The sequence below is a fragment of the Drosophila willistoni genome, chromosome 3R (assembly GCF_018902025.1).
Source record: "Drosophila willistoni isolate 14030-0811.24 chromosome 3R, UCI_dwil_1.1, whole genome shotgun sequence".
Taxonomy (NCBI): Eukaryota; Metazoa; Arthropoda; class Insecta; order Diptera; family Drosophilidae; genus Drosophila; species Drosophila willistoni.
Window position 1 is genome coordinate 26,166,088 of NC_061086.1, and position 16,837 is coordinate 26,182,924.

Below are 16,837 nucleotides of genomic sequence, written 5' to 3' on the forward strand. Positions count from 1 at the left end.
TGAAAGAAAAGTAAAAAGAAAACAAAACAAACAACCAAACAATAATAATTTAAATATGGGGTTAAAAAGAGATTGCAATTTCCAATAATTTGCTTTTGCTAATCACTTCAACTAACATCAATTGAATAAACTTAACTTGGGGCCATCCAAAATTTTTCAAATGTTCTTGCAGTTTCCAAATAATTAACAAGTTTTTCTTCCAATCTTACTTGCATGATGTTCAATTGAGTCCTTTACTATATTTCTGCTATAGCTTTATCAACTGCTATGATTTGTTCTATATGGAAATCGAAAAAATTCTAAGTTCTATCGAGATAAATGATAACTAATTTCTAATAATTTCAAAAATCTTAGCAAATGTTTTGCTTTTATTATATATTTATGTAATTTTCGCTTTATTCTTTTTGTAGTTGTCGTCTTTTAGTTAGATTTTTTGTGTGTGTGCTAAATTTTTTTCTATTATTATTATTATGTTTGCATTATTAACAAAATTTTTGCTTAGTTGAATTAGGAATTTGCAGGTTTGAAAGCGTGAAAATTCTAGTTGCTTGTCGATTTGTCTTCTCTAGTTAGACTTGTATATTTCTTGTTTTAGCTCTACTCAAAGTTTTTCCAGCCTTTTAAAGAAAATTTCTTAGCACAGATTTCAATATTTTAAGTATGAGAATTTTTTGTGCATTGAATTAAATTTCAAATTGTCGTATGAAGGGAATACGAATGCATCAATATCTTATATATAAAAACTTTATAAATATTGTACTAATATGTAATAAAAGAAAACTAAAAAAAAAAATCTCCGAAAACTTCAACCTAACAAGAATGAGAAATGAAAACAAAAATGGAGCATGAACAAGAAATGGTAAAGCTAGAAAATCTAAATAGAAATAGAATATTTATACAGTAACAAACAGCAACAAAAACTATTTTAATTAAAAAGTTTAAACAAACCAACAAAAGAAAAAAAAATTTAAAAAAATACAATAATAAGCCAAAATAAAACAAAATGAAAATAAAAGCTAAAAAAAAAAAGGAAAAATTGCAAATCAAAAAAATATATATTTATATAGCTGGAGAAAAGTTCGATTACGTTTTCCCATATATCTAAGAACTAATTTTTTCAAAAATTTATTGCTTTTTTCCTGAAAATTTATCTGAATTTCATTTGATTCAAAATGCTGTCGGTCGTTTGCCAAGGTGCTAAAAAGGAGAGGAAAATTAGTATAGGAAAAACGGGGAAAATCGTTAACGATCTGCAGGTTGACAGTTTTTCTTTATTATGATTATTATTATTGTTTTTATTCTTCTATGTAATAGCCATAAAATTTATTTTTAATAATGAATACCTAACTAAAGTCACAGCAAAGTGTTCAAAAAAACAAAATGAAAAAACAACAAATATTTAACAAAAACAAAAGTCAGCAACTTAAAACTAAACTGAAGCATATAAGGAATATAACTATATATATATGTGTATGTATCTTATATAATCGTTTTAATCCAATTTGGTTTCTATATATATTTTTATTTTTGTGGTTTGTGGCTTAAAAATATTCTTCTTTCTTGCTTACACTCACTCCACTCCACTCCAATCCACTTCGCTCACTTACCAAAACTTGATCACTGAGCAAATTGTTCTCGTAACCTTTATCGAGTAAGTTTGCGTAGCTTTATCTAAGAATTAACAAACAAGAGAAAAGAAAAGAAAAGAAAACCCCAAAAAAAAAGAAGAAAAAATCCGAGAAAAAATAAGCGCAAGAATTACAATATTAAATATATATATATATATGAAAATAAAATCGGTTAGCTTGTAAGATCTAAATCTAAAAAACAAGAAGAAAAGTGAAATAAAAAACGATATATATATATATATATATACATAAAGTTAAATTTAAAAATAAAATGCAACAGCAACAGAAATGTCATGCTAAAATAATATATTAATAATAATAATAATAATAATGATGAAAAACAAAACAAAAAATACAATCTAAGTATAAATGCGTATATATAGACTATATACATATAGATGTTATATCTGATAAATGAGAAAACGCTAAAACTGATTAAATTAAACCTAAGTAAACATGAAACAAGAAACAGAAACAAAATACAACAAAAAAACAAAAAAACGGAAGAAAAATGGAACTAATAAAGAGAATTATTCTGAGAAATATATTGAACGATCCTTGAATTTTTAATTCTAAAAAAAGTAATAAAATAATTACAATGGAATTTAGTTTGCAGATCCTTAAAGTTAATGTTGAAATTTTAAAGTCTGAGTGCTTGAGATCTTTCTTTTTATCTAAACTTGTTTTTGAACTTTCTTAAGTATTATCGACTTTTACTTCATTTGGGCCATAATGCAATTAGTTAAAGGTTTTATAGCTTAGACCAGCAAAGAGTATATTAATCCAAAAACAACAACACAATTTAAATTAAATAGACTTTCCATTTTCGATTGCACTACATTTTTGAAATATTTTAGTTCTTTATTTATATCTGAACTTGGTTTTAAAGTTTCACAAGTATTTTCAGTTTTCAGTTTCACTTAGTTTAGAGTAGAGAGTAGATTAGAACTCCTTAGAATTAGACGATTTAAATGAAATAGGCTTTAATTCACGGTGCAGATCAGAAAGAATATGATTGGACAAAGCCTGGAGTACGTATTTGACTTAAAATGTTAATTCTTTGTAGATTATTTAACCCTGTTGAGGCTAGATCCGCCAAAATATGGGATTTTACATCTGAAACTGTTAAAATTTTGATGTCTAAGAACGTTTTTCCATGCAAAACATCAGAATTTCATAAAAAAAAGTTTTTACATCTGAAACTGCTAAAATTTTTATATCTTAGAAAATCGTTCCATCCAAAATGTCAGATTTCCATGAAAATTTGTTAACTAGTGTAACAACTTTCGTGCCCACCCGATCCTTCTGACTAACTGTTTTGTTTTTATCTTGGGTAATCAAGTTTGGACTTATGACTGAAATTATTTTTATCTTTATCTTTATGATCCTATTTGGTAGGTACTAAGTTCTGTATCTACGAGGAGTATTCTGGCGATGGTCTTTTTCAAATAGATCACTTAGGAAGAGTCACATCTACATCATGAAATTCAGAGCGTTGACCTATAATTTGCATATTTTCAGTTAATTTTCATTTACCAACTTCTTAATGGATGTCTAATAAAATGGATAAATAATGGAATCAGCAAATGCAATCGCTGATAATGCGCAGCAGCTGAAGTCACAAGAGAAAGAGAGAACAAAGAAATTTCCATAAATCAGATTTATTTACATATGTATATATATATTCATTTATCTCCATTTCCAACGCTGAGCTCCTCTACTCCATGGAAGTTCAGTTGTACAGAAACCGCTGAAGCATTCGCACGCAAGCAGCTCTTTCTATATATATAGATTTTGACCCCAATTTGGTCCAACAACATGTCGACTGTGCAAACCGGTGAGTGCCAGTTGACTGGAGATAAGTTTCAGTGCTCATTTATCTCGATTTCTTGTAGTTCTTGGTGCAATCACACCCAATCTGCTGGGGAGAACTTTGACGCACGAACATGTGGCTTTGGATTTTGAGCATTTCTTTAGACCCCCACCGGCGGATTTTGAGAGGGAATTGCAGGCCAAGATTAGTATGTCAACATTGGGCTATGTTCGTATGTATCCGTATTCCAGCAAAGAGAATGTACGCTTCTACGATGAGGAAGCTCTTGAGGCAGCCAAAAAGGATGTCTTACTCTATAAGAAACACGGAGGCGGCAGCATTGTGGAGAACAGTAGCTATGGATTGAAACGTAACTTGGAATTTATTGTCGATTTGGCCAAAAGTACGGGGGTTCATTTCATTGCCGGCACCGGGCATTATATACATGCCGTACAGGATGCCAGTCATGCTAGCCTCACCGTGGAGCAAATGAGTGATCTCTATTCCAAGGATATTATCACGGGCATTCAAGTCAATGGTGAGACCGTTAAATGTGGTTTCATTGGAGAGGTGGCTAGTGTATATCCTGTTCATGGTAGGATTCATCCATCCATATCTATCTTATGGAACTTTGGTTTAGTAATTTTGGTGTGTCCATTCTAGAATTCGAGAAACATTCCCTTCAAGCTGCTGGCGAGATTCAAGAAGTCTTGGGCTGTGGCGTCTCTTTACATCCCCATCGTGTGACCAATGCTCCATTCGAGATAATGCGTCTGTATATGGAAGCCGGTGGAAGAGCCAATAAGTGTGTCATGTCGCATTTGGATCGTAAGTGAATGGAATTGACTGCATCATGCGAAAGATCTTTACAATCTTCTTCTTTTTGTGGTAGGCACAATTTTCGATATCGATGAGCTGCTGGAATTTGCCAAATTGGGTTGTTATATGCAATACGATCTCTTTGGCACCGAGTGCTCATACTATCAATTGAATTCCACCATCAATATGCTCTCGGATGGCCAAAGAATTGATAATTTAATGAAACTAATTGAAGAGGGTCTAGTAGATAGACTACTCATGTCCCATGATATACACACAAAACATCGCTTGGTGAGTTACGGATTCCTTTTCGATCGTTCTTCCACTTGCTGACTCTTTTACTTTCTTCCCAGACTTCATATGGCGGTCATGGTTATCATCACATTCATATGAATATATTGCCAAGGATGTTTGCCAAAGGTGTTACCATCGAACAGGTGGAACAAATGACAGTTACCAATCCAGCCAACTGGTTAGCCTTTAATCCTTGAAATCTTAGGGTATTTTTAATTGTCAATGTCAATTTATATGTTTCTGAACTTTGCAATGAATCGTATTTGTGTGTTTATTTTTCTAGTTGCATCTCTACGGCTTATCAGTGCTCATTCCCGATTAGATAAGCTCTGTTTGTTGTTTCAAAAAAAATAAATAAATTGGGTGTGTCTTTTCACAAATTTTGGCTTATCAGTTGGATTTTGTTTTGGGGCTCGTGCCAATCTGTGGAGTCTTTGGCTTATATGATGCTCTAATGAGCTACAGTTTAGTTAAAGAAATATTTAAACATAGAAAATGAATATTTAAATCTGGTTTACTTCTCTGGTCACACTCTTTTTCAGTCTTAGTTAACGGGAGACTTGAAATTGAAAATTTAAAACGTAACATACTTAACATTAAAGTATTAGAAAACTAATCCATCCATTTCCCATTTGATCACATTTTCCAAAAGTGTTTCACAGGTATGGAAATATTTCGTGGACTGCTGATTTTTCAAAATGCTTGGAAAATAACCAAAATTTTTCCATTTCATTTGCTTTTTTTGGGCTAATTGTAAGCGAAACCTTATCGCTGACCCACATTCATGTTGTTTTTCTTTCGATATTAACGAGTCAAGTTCTTTGGACTTGTTTTTCTCGAGAGTGATGATTCCCGAATTCGTTAGAAAATCACAATCCTTATCGGTTGCTTTTGTTTTCTTATTTTTTTTGGCATATATTTTGGTAACGAAAGCGGCGCTTATCAGCACGATGAACGTGTCGTCAGGCCAGGCCTCATAAAATGACCACAGCCACAGTTAATCGAACCAAAAAGGTGCCGTTTTTACGACCATCAGCACGTTAATATAATGTACATAGTACTCTCAATTGATTTGCCTTTATATACGTACATATATGAGCTATGTCGATTCGCATTATTATGCAGTAGTCTATAGACATTTGTCGGCAGCAGTTGGAATAAACACACACAAAAATGTCAAAGCCAGTGAAAATTGAAACGCCAACGGTTGTGGAAACCCTTTCCATACCTGTTCCAAGCACAAATGGGAACAGCAAAGTCAATACCAATGGCTCCTCTTCAAATGGACTGAAAGTTAGTGATATTAAATTGAGACCCCGACATGTTTCGGGAGGAACTGAAGAAATAGTTGATCCATTTTGTGATCCCAAGAATCCGCAACGCATTTCCTTTCATGATGTCACCTCGGCTGCCTTTCTAATCAAAGGCGGAGTAGAGCGTACTCCTTGTCCAGTTAGTATAGAACCGAAATAGATCTCGAGATAGATAACTAATAATTTATTAATACAGAAATCTACCTCATCGGAATCGTATGGCATGGACTTGTATTTGAAAAAGGATTTCCTACAATACACTGGCAGGTGAGTGGCAAAAAAAGAGTCCAAAGGTCATTTGGCCAGCTCAAGATCAGCTTGTAAATTCGACTCGTAGTTCGACGTTTCTAAAATCTATTCCGATGCGCATCGTAATGTTAGCTGTTCGAGATAATGCAAGTCGAAAGTGCAATATCAATAATCACATATATAGTATATATATTCTATATTGTCTAGTCGTTTATATTGATAAGAAAAAAAAAACAATAATAGTCGGCGTAGAAAAATCCAATTTTTTTTTGCCTACCCTAAGAACTTGATTAATCATCTATTGTATATGGCCTGACCACGCGCCTTTTTTGTCGTTTCGGCGTCTTCAGTTTGCCCAGTTTACTACGTAGTTGTGGCAAAATTGGCTGACTAAAAATAATCACATCGATAAGATTGATAAGAAAGTTTAATAACCAAGACTGGTACCAAATATTAATGTGTTGCTAATTGCTTCGCTTATTTATGATCAACAACATTAATTATTTTCTCCTATCAAAGTTTCAAAGAGCGTGGAGCACGTTACGCCCTGCTTTCCCTGAGCGAGGAACAGAAGCGAAAGGGAGTGATTAGCGCCTCGCTGGGTAATCATGCCCAGGCATTGTCGTATCATGGCTGGAAACTGAATATACCCGTGACTGTGGTTATGCCCACAGCGGCTCCCATTATGAAGATACAAAAGTGTCGCAATTACAAGGCCCGAGTGATTGTCGATGGCAATGATATGGGTGAAGCTAAATCCCTGGCCATGCGCATGTCCATCGATGAGAATCTCCTCTATGTGAATGGCTACGATCATCCGCATATTATGGCGGGTCAAGGAACAATTGGCTTGGAAATTTTGGAACAGGTCCCTGAGCCAGATGCAGTAGTGGTTCCTGTGGGAGGCGGTGGCCTCATAGCAGGCATAGCCACAGCTGTGAAGGCTCTATCCCCGAAAACCAAGATCATAGTGAGTATTACGCACAAGCCAAGGCATGAATGGCATTAACCCTTTTTAAACACAGGGTGTGGAGTCCGAGAAGTGTGCCAGCTTTAGTCGGGCCATGGAAAATAAGGGACCCATAGATACTTCCATTAAGAACACTTTGGCCGATGGCCTGGCAGTACCCAAAGTGGGTTACAATGCTTATTGCACAGCCATGCCTCTAATTGATCGCATGGTAGTGGTCAAGGAGGAGTACATAGCCGTGGTATGTCTCTATTAGGTGTATTAGTTGTCCATCCATTAATCCACTTGATCTTTCAGGCAATATTGCGCCTAGTGGAAGAAGAGAAATGTGTTGTAGAGGGCGCTGGCGGAGCCGGTCTAGCTGCCATTCTAGCTGGCCATCTAGACGATCTCAAGGGCAAGAAGTGAGTATAAAGAGATGGAGTCACCTCAAGATATAAATATACAACAAAGTGAAATTTCTGTTTCTATAGAGTTGTGGTCCTGTTGTGTGGTGGTAATATCGATACCACAGTCTTTGGACGTTGTCTGGAACGTGGTTTGGCTGCTCTGGGTCGTCTGGTTAAATTTAATGTGGAGGTCAGTGACCGTCCCGGAGGCATCAATGATCTGTGTGCCCTGCTAGTCCGTATTGGTGTCTCCATCAAGGATATTATGCATGAGCGAGCCTGGCTGCGAGATATCTACACAGTTGAGGTGAAAGTTGTCTGTGAGACATTGGATTGGTCGCACAGTCTACAACTGAAGAATGAGCTCAAGAAGTTTTATGCCAAAGTGGAATTCTCTGATGTGCCATTGGCTCTAATGGATAATAGCAATGCGGATACCCAAAACCCACTTATTGCAACTTAATTATACACATATCCAACATTCATTTTGGATGTATACATGTGATTTTTATATATTTGTGTTTTTTTTTTCCAGCCAAAAAAAACCTTAAGAACTATTAAACTTAAAACGTAAACGTAATGATAGTCGTGGTAGAAATAATGTAAATACAATTTAAATAAATATACAAAATACAATAGACAGTTAGATATACATAAATAATATACACAATGTTCTTAAAAACTAAAAACACTCAAAAAAACAAAACAAAAGCAAATAGAAATTCTATAGTTTAGGCTAGCAATCAGTTTTTATCAAGCACACAAATCAATTTCGAAAAGGGATATCATATCATTCCATTCGTTTTTCATTACTTTCCTGTTTCTTTTTTTGTTTTTTTTTTGGCACATTAAGGATTCGCTCAGACAGAAGCACACCAGTTACAGTTACAATTACATATTACATGGCTATAAAATATATATATATATAAATATCCGATTTCTTCTCGCTCTCTCTCTTTTATATGATAAAATGTATAAGTAAATACAGGCATTTCGTTGATGTACTTTAAAAGCGCTTACTAACTATAAAATCTACATTGATTATGATGATTTTTTGTTTTGTTTTGTTTTTTGTTTTTGAAGATCTTAATGGCTGTTATCCAAACGCAAGATCAATGCATCGACAACATTATAGATTTCATCAAAATGTGGACGAGATTCGGCATCGGCTGCCCAGCACTTAAGCATTAGACGATACATTTCCGGTGGCGTATTCTCCGGAGTAGGCATACGATACCCTTTAAGAATCAAAAGAAACACAGAATGAACTCTATTCATTTGTCCATTTCAAATTCAATACCTACCCGTATCGATGCGTTCTCTGGCCCGGGAATTACTCATACCCGAGTAGGGTGTATCACCTTTGGAGAATATTTCCCACATTAATATGCCATAGGACCAAACATCACACAATGATGTGTATTTGCCAAAATTAAGAGCCTCGGGTGCTGTCCATTTAACGGGTATCTGCTTCATGCCATCGGAAACTATAGAAATTCAAAATGTTAGAGGATACTTTTCACACGATCTAACTGTATGGATTACCTATATATTCCTCCTCTTCGCGTGACATGCCGAAATCGGAAATCTTTACACTATGCTCCAGATCGACCAGACAATTTCTCGCTGCTAAATCGCGATGTATGCAATTCTTTGATTCCAGATATCTCATGCCTAATTGGGATTATGGAAAATCAATAATTTGAGATTGGAAGAATTTTTCAACACTCTTACCTGCAGCCGCATCACGACACATTCCCATCTGTTGGCGTGTGGACAGAGCATTTGAATTCTTTCGCAAATATGTCAGCAAGGAGCCACCTGTTAAATGTTGAAGCAAATTAGAAGGGGTTCTTATAAAGTATTTACCTTTTAGGACATATTCTTGAACTAAATCGAGAGTTTTAAAAGCCAACAAACCATTCATTGGTCTATAAATTTCCGAACATCTCGATTTTAAGGAATATTTTCATAAAGTTTTCCATCAAGCTATAAATTGTTGTCAAAAATCTTTGATTTTCATAGCTTACAAGTCTAGATGCCCTTAAGTCTAGGCCTAAAGTTTAGGGCCTAAACTAAACTAAATTCTTTTGAGCAAGCTCTGTTGGAATCTCTCTTAGATATTACTCACCTAGAACTAATTCCATGACTATCATAATGGGCTGCTTCTGTACACAGATGCCAATCAGTTTGACAATATTGGGATGATCATATTGCTTTAAAATGCGTCCTTCTTGCAGAAATTTGCGTTTCTGTTCATCGGGCAGGGTCATGCGGCAGGTTTTGACGGCCACATCTTGTTTGGTGGACTTCAATTTTGCCTTGTAGACATCGCCAAAGTTTCCCTAAAATATAAACAAAGTTTAAAATAAAAAACTACAAATGAAAAGAAGTTTCTGTTGTGTTTACCCTGCCAATCCGTTCGAGAAGGACAACATCATCATTGCTGAGCTCCCAACGTTCCCGGCACACGGGTCGTCGGAGTATGGCTCCCGATTTAACTGTAACTGGTAGTTCCGAATGATATTGATGCATGATCAGTTCCTGTATGCTGGGAAATGGTGGGCCCTCGAATCGGAAGTGCCCATCGCCCGTGGTCTGGACAATGAAATGCTTATGTCCATTCCAGCAGACACTCAACACAATCTGACTCTCCTCGTTGCGAATGGTTTCGCGGACCAAGAAGTCGCCATCATTATTGAGCAGACGAACAACTTCCTCACGTGGCAAGACCCCATGGAACCATTCCTCCTCGTACAGTGGACGATTCGTTGAGAGTGAAAGCTGCAAAACATTAAACAATTATGTTAATCCCTTGTCCAAATCATCACAATGCTCTAAGATTAGTTAGTCAAGTATACAGAAAACTCATGCAGAGCAAAAATAAATTCCAAATAATACGAAAAATGCTTAATACGCCATTCCAAACGGAAATGCGTGGGTGCAATTGACTCTGACGAAATTGCATTATATACAGCAAAAACAAGAACAGCAAAAATCAAAAGTATATACAGTTTAAATTAACATTAAATACTTAAAGCAGATATAAATAAATAAATTATTACTACATTCAATATGGAAAATGGTCAAGGTCTCTCGATTCACAGGTGACTCACAAACAATTTGGATTTGGGACGTTTTCTACGAGCCGGCGGAACGGGACGACCGGCAAATAATATTGTCTCAAAGATACTGCAATCCATCAGTGCACCACCAATGGAAGGATTGCTACTCTGTGGACTGTGGCCGGAAGTGTTGCTGCTCATCACTTGCGCAATTCAGAAGAGATGCGGTGGGGAAGGAGAAGGCACGGGAAAAGACACGGGCGCTATTCAAATACAGATTATTTCCAACAGTTTGTCGACGCCAAACATTTTATAGATATATATGTTTCTTTTTTTTTTTTGGCCGGATTAATGGTCTCTGGGCTGTCCAAGCAGCTAGCCAGATCAGAGAGAACTGAATGAACTGAACTGGCAAATGTGCGTCTCGCTCTTTTGCTGCTATAAGTAAATTTAGCCATGAGAACTTTTCAATGAAGGTTTTTTAAAAAAAGTAAAGCCAACTATTCAATACCCTTTCGAATAAACTTTGAGACTGTAAGATAACTAAATGAAATAATGAAAGAAACTGATATAGATTTTCCGAAACTTTCACTAAAAAGTTTAAGAACAAAATTTAAATCAAAGTATTGAAAGTGTTTGAAAGAGTTTTCATTTGGCAAGTTCATTGTATAGATCGAAAATAGATTGACAGAGATTCAAGTGCGTCCGCGTTGTATTTTTAGCTGTGTCTATATAAAAATCAGAGAAATGGCCAAACTTTGGCCATGCCGATGTTTAGATACCCTTAAAGTTCATTGAAGTAAACTCTATTCATTTGTAAAAAGTTCAATTTCCACAAAAGGAGAACAAAGTTTAGAATATAGGTGAATTATTGATGATATAATCGTCTGAACGGGCTAAAATCGATATATATATGTATATACATATATGGGCATTAAAGTATTTCTATGTTTCATTGTGTTAATTCTTTATGTCCTTTTTATCCTAATCAAAAATACATTTGTAAACAAAACGAATATACCCCTTTTTGCTTTCGAAGGTATCTGAGCTTTTCCTACCCTTTCCATATTGAAGACAAAGAAAAGTTGAACACAAAAGTTGTTGAACATGCAAATCAATCAACATGCAATACTGAAAGGAAGCCACTACGACTACGGCTGAGATGGCAATGCAATGCGGTATAGATGGATGAGCCAAGGATCGCTCATCTGGCATTCGTCACATTATTCGTAAAGTGTTTAGATACTGTTGAGAGTGCGAGGAGTGGACATTGTTGCGCTGCTTGTTGGTGAAGGGATGGATTGTGGGTGGATGGGGGACTCACACTGGCCGCCAAACTGGGCACACAATAGCAATGGTCCTTCATGCTAAGCACATCACAGTCACTGCTGTTATCCTCCTCGTGGTCAAAGTCCTCCTCCTCCTCCTGCTCCTGATGAAGATGATCGTCGTCGTCGTCATCGTCGTCCGAGCTATGCGACTGTCTGTTTTTAATCTTCTTTTTTTGGCTAGTCACCTGAATGGGTCGTTTGAGTTTCGTTGTGGGCACTGGTGTAGGGCAATTGCAGAACTGCTCATCCTGTCCAGCCTCGAACTCTTTGGCAAAATCAAGTACACTCTTGCTTGGATGGATGCGACGACGTTTGGTGCACTGTTTGCATGGCTTTGTTTGTCGTTTCAATTGAAAATTGAGCAACTTGGTACGGAATGTCTGGCGTATGGCTTTCGATTTCTTTTGTATTTTGGGCACTTTGAATTTCAGTCTTGAGGTTTCTTTGGACGGTGTCATTGATGATGTAGTTGTTGTAATTGTTGTAGTTATCGTACTTGTTATAATTGTTGACTGTGAGGCACATGGATTTGCACCCTGTGTGGATTCACTACTACTGGAATGTTGACTTGGTTCCGGTTGATGCTGATGCGGATGCTGCTGTTGCTCCTCCTCGGTTAGGGTTGAAGTCTTTGCCATGCGAGCCAATGGACTGCGAGAGAACTCTTTCAGATTGGTAAAAATGCTGCTTATCGATTTCTGTGTAAAGGATAGCGAACGTTTTTTGGCAGCTCCCATTTCTTTGGAGGAACGACACTCTGAGCTCGAACTAGAGCTACGTTTGGCCTGACTCTCGGCATCGGATGGCCCACCATTAACGTGTCGTGTCTTCACCTGTTTGGTCGACTCTTCCTCATTAGCAGCAGCTACCGCATCATCGACTCGTTCAATGGCATTCACATCACTTGCAATCGGTTGCAATGAACGCTTAAGGCGATCGTCTAAAACACGATTTATCTCATCAATCCTATCCAGATGAGCGTCAATGGAGTTTTGTGGTTGTGGCGTCGCCTCTCCATTGATTTCAATTTCAATTTGCTCACGTTTTGGGGCTGGCAATTCCTCTAGACTATCGCTCGAGGTTATTTTTGTGGCCAGCTCCAAGTCCGCATAGATGTGATTATTGTTATTCGTGTTAGTAACGGCGGCAACTGTTAGGCGGGGGGTAAGCGGAACAGCTGGAGAATCGGAGGACACCACTGGCAACGGCTGCAGCGGCTCCTCATCTTCACCCAAACACAACATGGAACATTGCGTGCGCCGTAGACGGGGTAAAACTGGCGGCGATGACGACCTAAATACAATCTCCTCATCGAGATTATGACCGACACTGGCCGCCAGACGCAACGGGTTAGTAATGGGCTCATAACAACGTGCAGGACTACCCACATCCCTACGCATCCCTACCGACAACGATCCCAGGCTCTGTGAGCGTGGCTGCATCTTGTTGAATCTTCCCTGCCTGGATCTGGTCATCGGTGTTGTGGGTTGCGGTGTGGACTTACGCTTAAAATGCCGGCCACGTCCCCGAAGCAGCGTAAGGACACCGCCGCGTCGCATCAACTCGTTCATGATGCCCAAACCGGGAGAACTAGTCGAGTTCGAACGCTAATGAACAGCGTGAGAATGACGAGTTTTAAAGAGATTGAGAGATGTTAGGGTTAGGGAAATGTGTGTGTGTGTGTGTATGGAGAGATGGGCGGCATCCAGAGAGAAAAAGAGATTGTTAACAGAATAAAATTCACCTACTATCCCACTACGTATCCACCACCAAGGACATAGCCATCCAATTCCATTTAGCTTACCTGTTGCTCATTATTGTAGCCATTCTCGATAAAGTTCTGTTCGAGCGTTAAATGATCATCACAGCCGGATGGTAGCTCCTCGCAACCCACTTCATTCAATGCACACTTGATCATGTCGACCAATTTCTGTTTTTGCTTCTCCTGGCAACGTAAGGCATTCAGATCCTTTGATTGTCGACTGCCAAGAAAATTAGACATATATTAGAGAGGACTTTATTCCTCATCTGCAGTGATAACTCACCACATACTGTCCTTGTTAGATTGTATTCCATTCGAAGTGTTGCTACCATTGGATATAATGCTCCCATTGGCCTTTGGTGAACCACCATTGACATGCTCAATCATCTTTAGCTGCTTCTCTTGGCAATCCTTTACAGACGCCTCCAGATCCAGGAGCCGTGTACGTAACCAATCCACAGTCAGATTATCCACTGTCAATGTACTCGATTGCAGTTTCCCGGGTATATCCTCAATGAGCGTCTCATCGAATTGAAAGAGCAACGGTGTGGTCGGTGATGTTCTGTAATTAGAGCAAAAGAAATTGAGTCAGTCAATTCAGTCTTCATATCAGAAACCCTCTATATCTCCTATAGACTTACTTGTGTTTCTCGGTAAATTCGCCATATTCTTCGGCTGGATTTATATTGCTTATCACAGTGTTTATGCGTTGCTGGATTTCTGTATACTTCTCTGATGTTAGATCGCCATGCTGGGCTGCTTCCTGTAATATATTGCGCCACAAGAGTATGAAACTCTCCTGGACGGATTGCTGGTGCTCCAAGAGGCCTGGCAGCAGGACTGTACGGAAATCCTTCTCCACCTCAATGGCCTCTGTAATGGATAGCACATATTCGTTATGTGTCAGATGTAATTTGCGGCAGGCCTTTTGATATTTGTCACGAACATCGTCCAGTTTACGTCCACTCCGACCGGGTGCTAGGGGAAAACGATGTGGAAAGTGTTGAGATTATTCATAATCCGCAATGGAGGAATGGAGGCTTACCCTTTATATAGTGCTCCTCGAAACGTGTACGCAACGCCTTGTAGCCCTCCAAATGTTTTTGGTATTCGCTCTTCTTACGCACCACTTCGTCAGTCAACTGCAAAAGCAAAAAAAAAGAAACAAGTTGTGGTCACAATGCGGTTCCGAATAAGTATATATTCAGCAATTTTTATGGTGTGTGTGAGTGTGTGTGAGAGTGTGTGTGGCCTGTGCCATTAAACCACTTTCCCAAAATAAAGCTTGTCACATTACATCATGACAAAACCTCAGGCTGCATGCTACGTGTGTTGTGTGCTCTATATATAAAGCCAGTAATGGCAATCGGAGGAGTTGTCTCTCACACTTTCTTTGGGGCCAAACATTTTCTCACGTTTCTGCTGCATATTATGCAAACTCACAGCAAATGAGTGATAACTGACTGGGCAGAAAGGACAAAACCACCAACTGGCTGGCTCCCCCTTTCCCCTTGCCCCTTGCCACTTTTCAAAACATGCAATCGGCCAGCTGAGCTAGCAACATCCGTTAACATTGTCAACAAAATCAACTGCAACTTCAAAAAAACAGCAAACTAATGGCAACAAAGTGCAGTTAGACAAGCAGCTGCAAAGTTGCTGACTAACTACACACACCACAATCACACTCACACACACACAGCCATACACACTCACCAAAGCTTGCAACAATGTTTAGTAACAAATGTTGCTGCAGTGCAACGATAAAACCAAAGATATTAAATTAATTCGAACAGGATTCGATTACTAAAGCTGCATCTAAGTTGAAAAATAGGTTTCTTATAGGTTTTTTATTCCATAAACTGATACTTCTTCTTCTGTTAAAGATTCAATTACGTATACGCCTAGTATGCCAGCTAAATTATTTAAGTATGGAAAATTTGAATATGTCTAAATTAAGTTCGCAACTTTGTCTTTCGAATTCGATGCTCGATGGCTTCAATCATGTACTTTCTTGCATATCGTAGAGGTAGCCGCAACTTTCCAAACGACTTAAGATTCGAATATTTGGGATCTTGAACCATTCAATTAGAGATATATTTACAATTTTTGTGAGTTTTATATGTTTATAAGTTTCAATTGAAATATGCATAAACACTGTAATAATATTTGACTTGAACACAATTTTAGGATAAACAGAGATAATCTTTGTACTTAAATTTGTAAAAACAGTTCATAAATTATTTAATTAATTTCTTAATTGATCGATTGATTGATTGATAAGTTAGCATAGCTTGATGACTGTGGAGACAATACGCTTAATTAACAAATGAAATTTCAATTTCAATGCACTAGAAATAGAAAATCGAATACCCTCAAAATAAAGCGAATATCTGAATGTCTGTGTGTGTTGACCCACTTAACACAATTTGGCATTGAATATTTGTTTAAATTTGTTGCAATTTATATATAGTTGTTGTTATGGTCAGTTACTCCCATTTGTCGACGTAATAAAGCAATAATTTTTGTGCTTATGAATACAGTTTTTTTTGGGTGTTGCTTTTGTTTATTTCTTTTTCTTCTTTTTGTAATGTTCTGGCCACCTTTTTGGCAAGTGGTTAAGCAACTTTCAATGCCTTCGCAGCTGCTAATTTGCCTAAAAAGTTGTTTAGAGAGAGAGCACCAAGCCAGGGAGGGACAGTAAGAGCGTGAGAGACAGAGAGAGAGAGAGAGAAAAAGAAACATGGTTTGAAAGTGGGTCATGAGCCGCGTATTTCTTACTTCTGGCCAAAAGTTAAACATAAACAGTCAATACGCCTGCCAACCTCGCCTCACACATTGTTTACAAATGATTGCCAATTTTTCTCTCGTTTTTTTGATTTCAGTTTGCAGAGAATCCACACAGAGACCCCGGGAAAGTTGCTTACTTGATGCCACCTGCAACTGAGTAAACTTTCTCAATTTTCTCACGCCAATTTTTTGGGTTTTTGGTGTGGTTCGCAGTGAAAAGCGCCAAGAGTTTTTTATGATGATTCAATGACGTTAGAAGCAAAATACATAAAAAGTCTTCTTCTGCTATCGAATATATATATGTATGTATCTATGTAAATGCGGCGATGACCTAATGGAAACTGTGACAACTTGAGCCAACTGAAACGTTTTGCATTAATCAGCTTGATTCTGTTTTTGTTTCGAATTCTGAAAAGG

The 16,837-nt window shown here is 37.6% G+C and overlaps 3 protein-coding genes across 6 annotated transcripts in view; 2 read left to right on the forward strand and 1 right to left on the reverse strand.

Moving 5' to 3' along the window:
- Positions 1–3,369: 3,369 nt before the first annotated feature.
- Positions 3,370–4,828, forward strand: LOC6647896 (phosphotriesterase-related protein). Its single transcript, XM_002069783.4, has 5 exons — positions 3,370–3,465; positions 3,524–4,036; positions 4,105–4,269; positions 4,334–4,551; positions 4,614–4,828. Exons 1-5 carry the CDS (start codon positions 3,447–3,449, stop codon positions 4,749–4,751), a joined length of 1,053 nt encoding a protein of 350 aa, XP_002069819.1. The 5' UTR covers positions 3,370–3,446; the 3' UTR covers positions 4,752–4,828.
- Positions 4,829–5,682: 854 nt separating this feature from the next.
- LOC6647895 (L-threonine ammonia-lyase) lies at positions 5,683–8,111 on the forward strand. The gene is made up of 6 exons (XM_002069782.4): positions 5,683–6,006; positions 6,064–6,134; positions 6,636–7,086; positions 7,142–7,327; positions 7,384–7,490; positions 7,560–8,111. Exons 1-6 carry the CDS (start codon positions 5,728–5,730, stop codon positions 7,936–7,938), a joined length of 1,473 nt encoding a protein of 490 aa, XP_002069818.1. The 5' UTR covers positions 5,683–5,727; the 3' UTR covers positions 7,939–8,111.
- Positions 8,112–8,161: 50 nt separating this feature from the next.
- LOC6647951 (tyrosine-protein kinase Fer) overlaps positions 8,162–16,837 on the reverse strand; it is a 32,681-nt gene continuing 24,005 nt past the window's right edge. The window contains exons 4-14 of one of the 4 annotated variants that reach the window (XM_002069781.4): positions 14,679–14,775; positions 14,275–14,611; positions 13,917–14,195; positions 13,676–13,853; positions 11,865–13,478; positions 9,885–10,259; positions 9,607–9,820; positions 9,210–9,296; positions 9,021–9,149; positions 8,780–8,962; positions 8,162–8,713 (exon numbers count right to left, since the gene is read on the reverse strand). In XM_002069781.4, the coding sequence (XP_002069817.1) occupies positions 8,562–8,713; positions 8,780–8,962; positions 9,021–9,149; positions 9,210–9,296; positions 9,607–9,820; positions 9,885–10,259; positions 11,865–13,478; positions 13,676–13,853; positions 13,917–14,195; positions 14,275–14,611; positions 14,679–14,775 (3,645 nt within the window). In that variant the 3' untranslated portion in view covers positions 8,162–8,561. Of the gene's footprint in view, positions 8,714–8,779; positions 8,963–9,020; positions 9,150–9,209; positions 9,297–9,606; positions 9,821–9,884; positions 10,260–10,591; positions 10,842–11,864; positions 13,479–13,675; positions 13,854–13,916; positions 14,196–14,274; positions 14,612–14,678; positions 14,776–16,837 lie in introns of those variants that run through there. The other 3 variants (XM_015177379.3, XM_015177380.3, XM_047013694.1) reach the window with 3 other exon arrangements.

Excerpts from the sequence above, each read along its gene's own strand:
- LOC6647896 (XM_002069783.4), top strand. Across the intron at positions 4,037-4,104 it reads TAGTGTATATCCTGTTCATG|AATTCGAGAAACATTCCCTT; the intron begins GTAGGATTCATC and ends TGTCCATTCTAG. Across the intron at positions 4,552-4,613 it reads TACACACAAAACATCGCTTG|ACTTCATATGGCGGTCATGG; the intron begins GTGAGTTACGGA and ends CTTTCTTCCCAG.
- LOC6647895 (XM_002069782.4), top strand. The coding sequence starts at position 5,728 with ATGTCAAAGCCAGTGAAAATTGAAACGCCAACGGTTGTGGAAACCCTT. Across the intron at positions 6,135-6,635 it reads TTCCTACAATACACTGGCAG|TTTCAAAGAGCGTGGAGCAC; the intron begins GTGAGTGGCAAA and ends CTCCTATCAAAG. Across the intron at positions 7,491-7,559 it reads GACGATCTCAAGGGCAAGAA|AGTTGTGGTCCTGTTGTGTG; the intron begins GTGAGTATAAAG and ends CTGTTTCTATAG.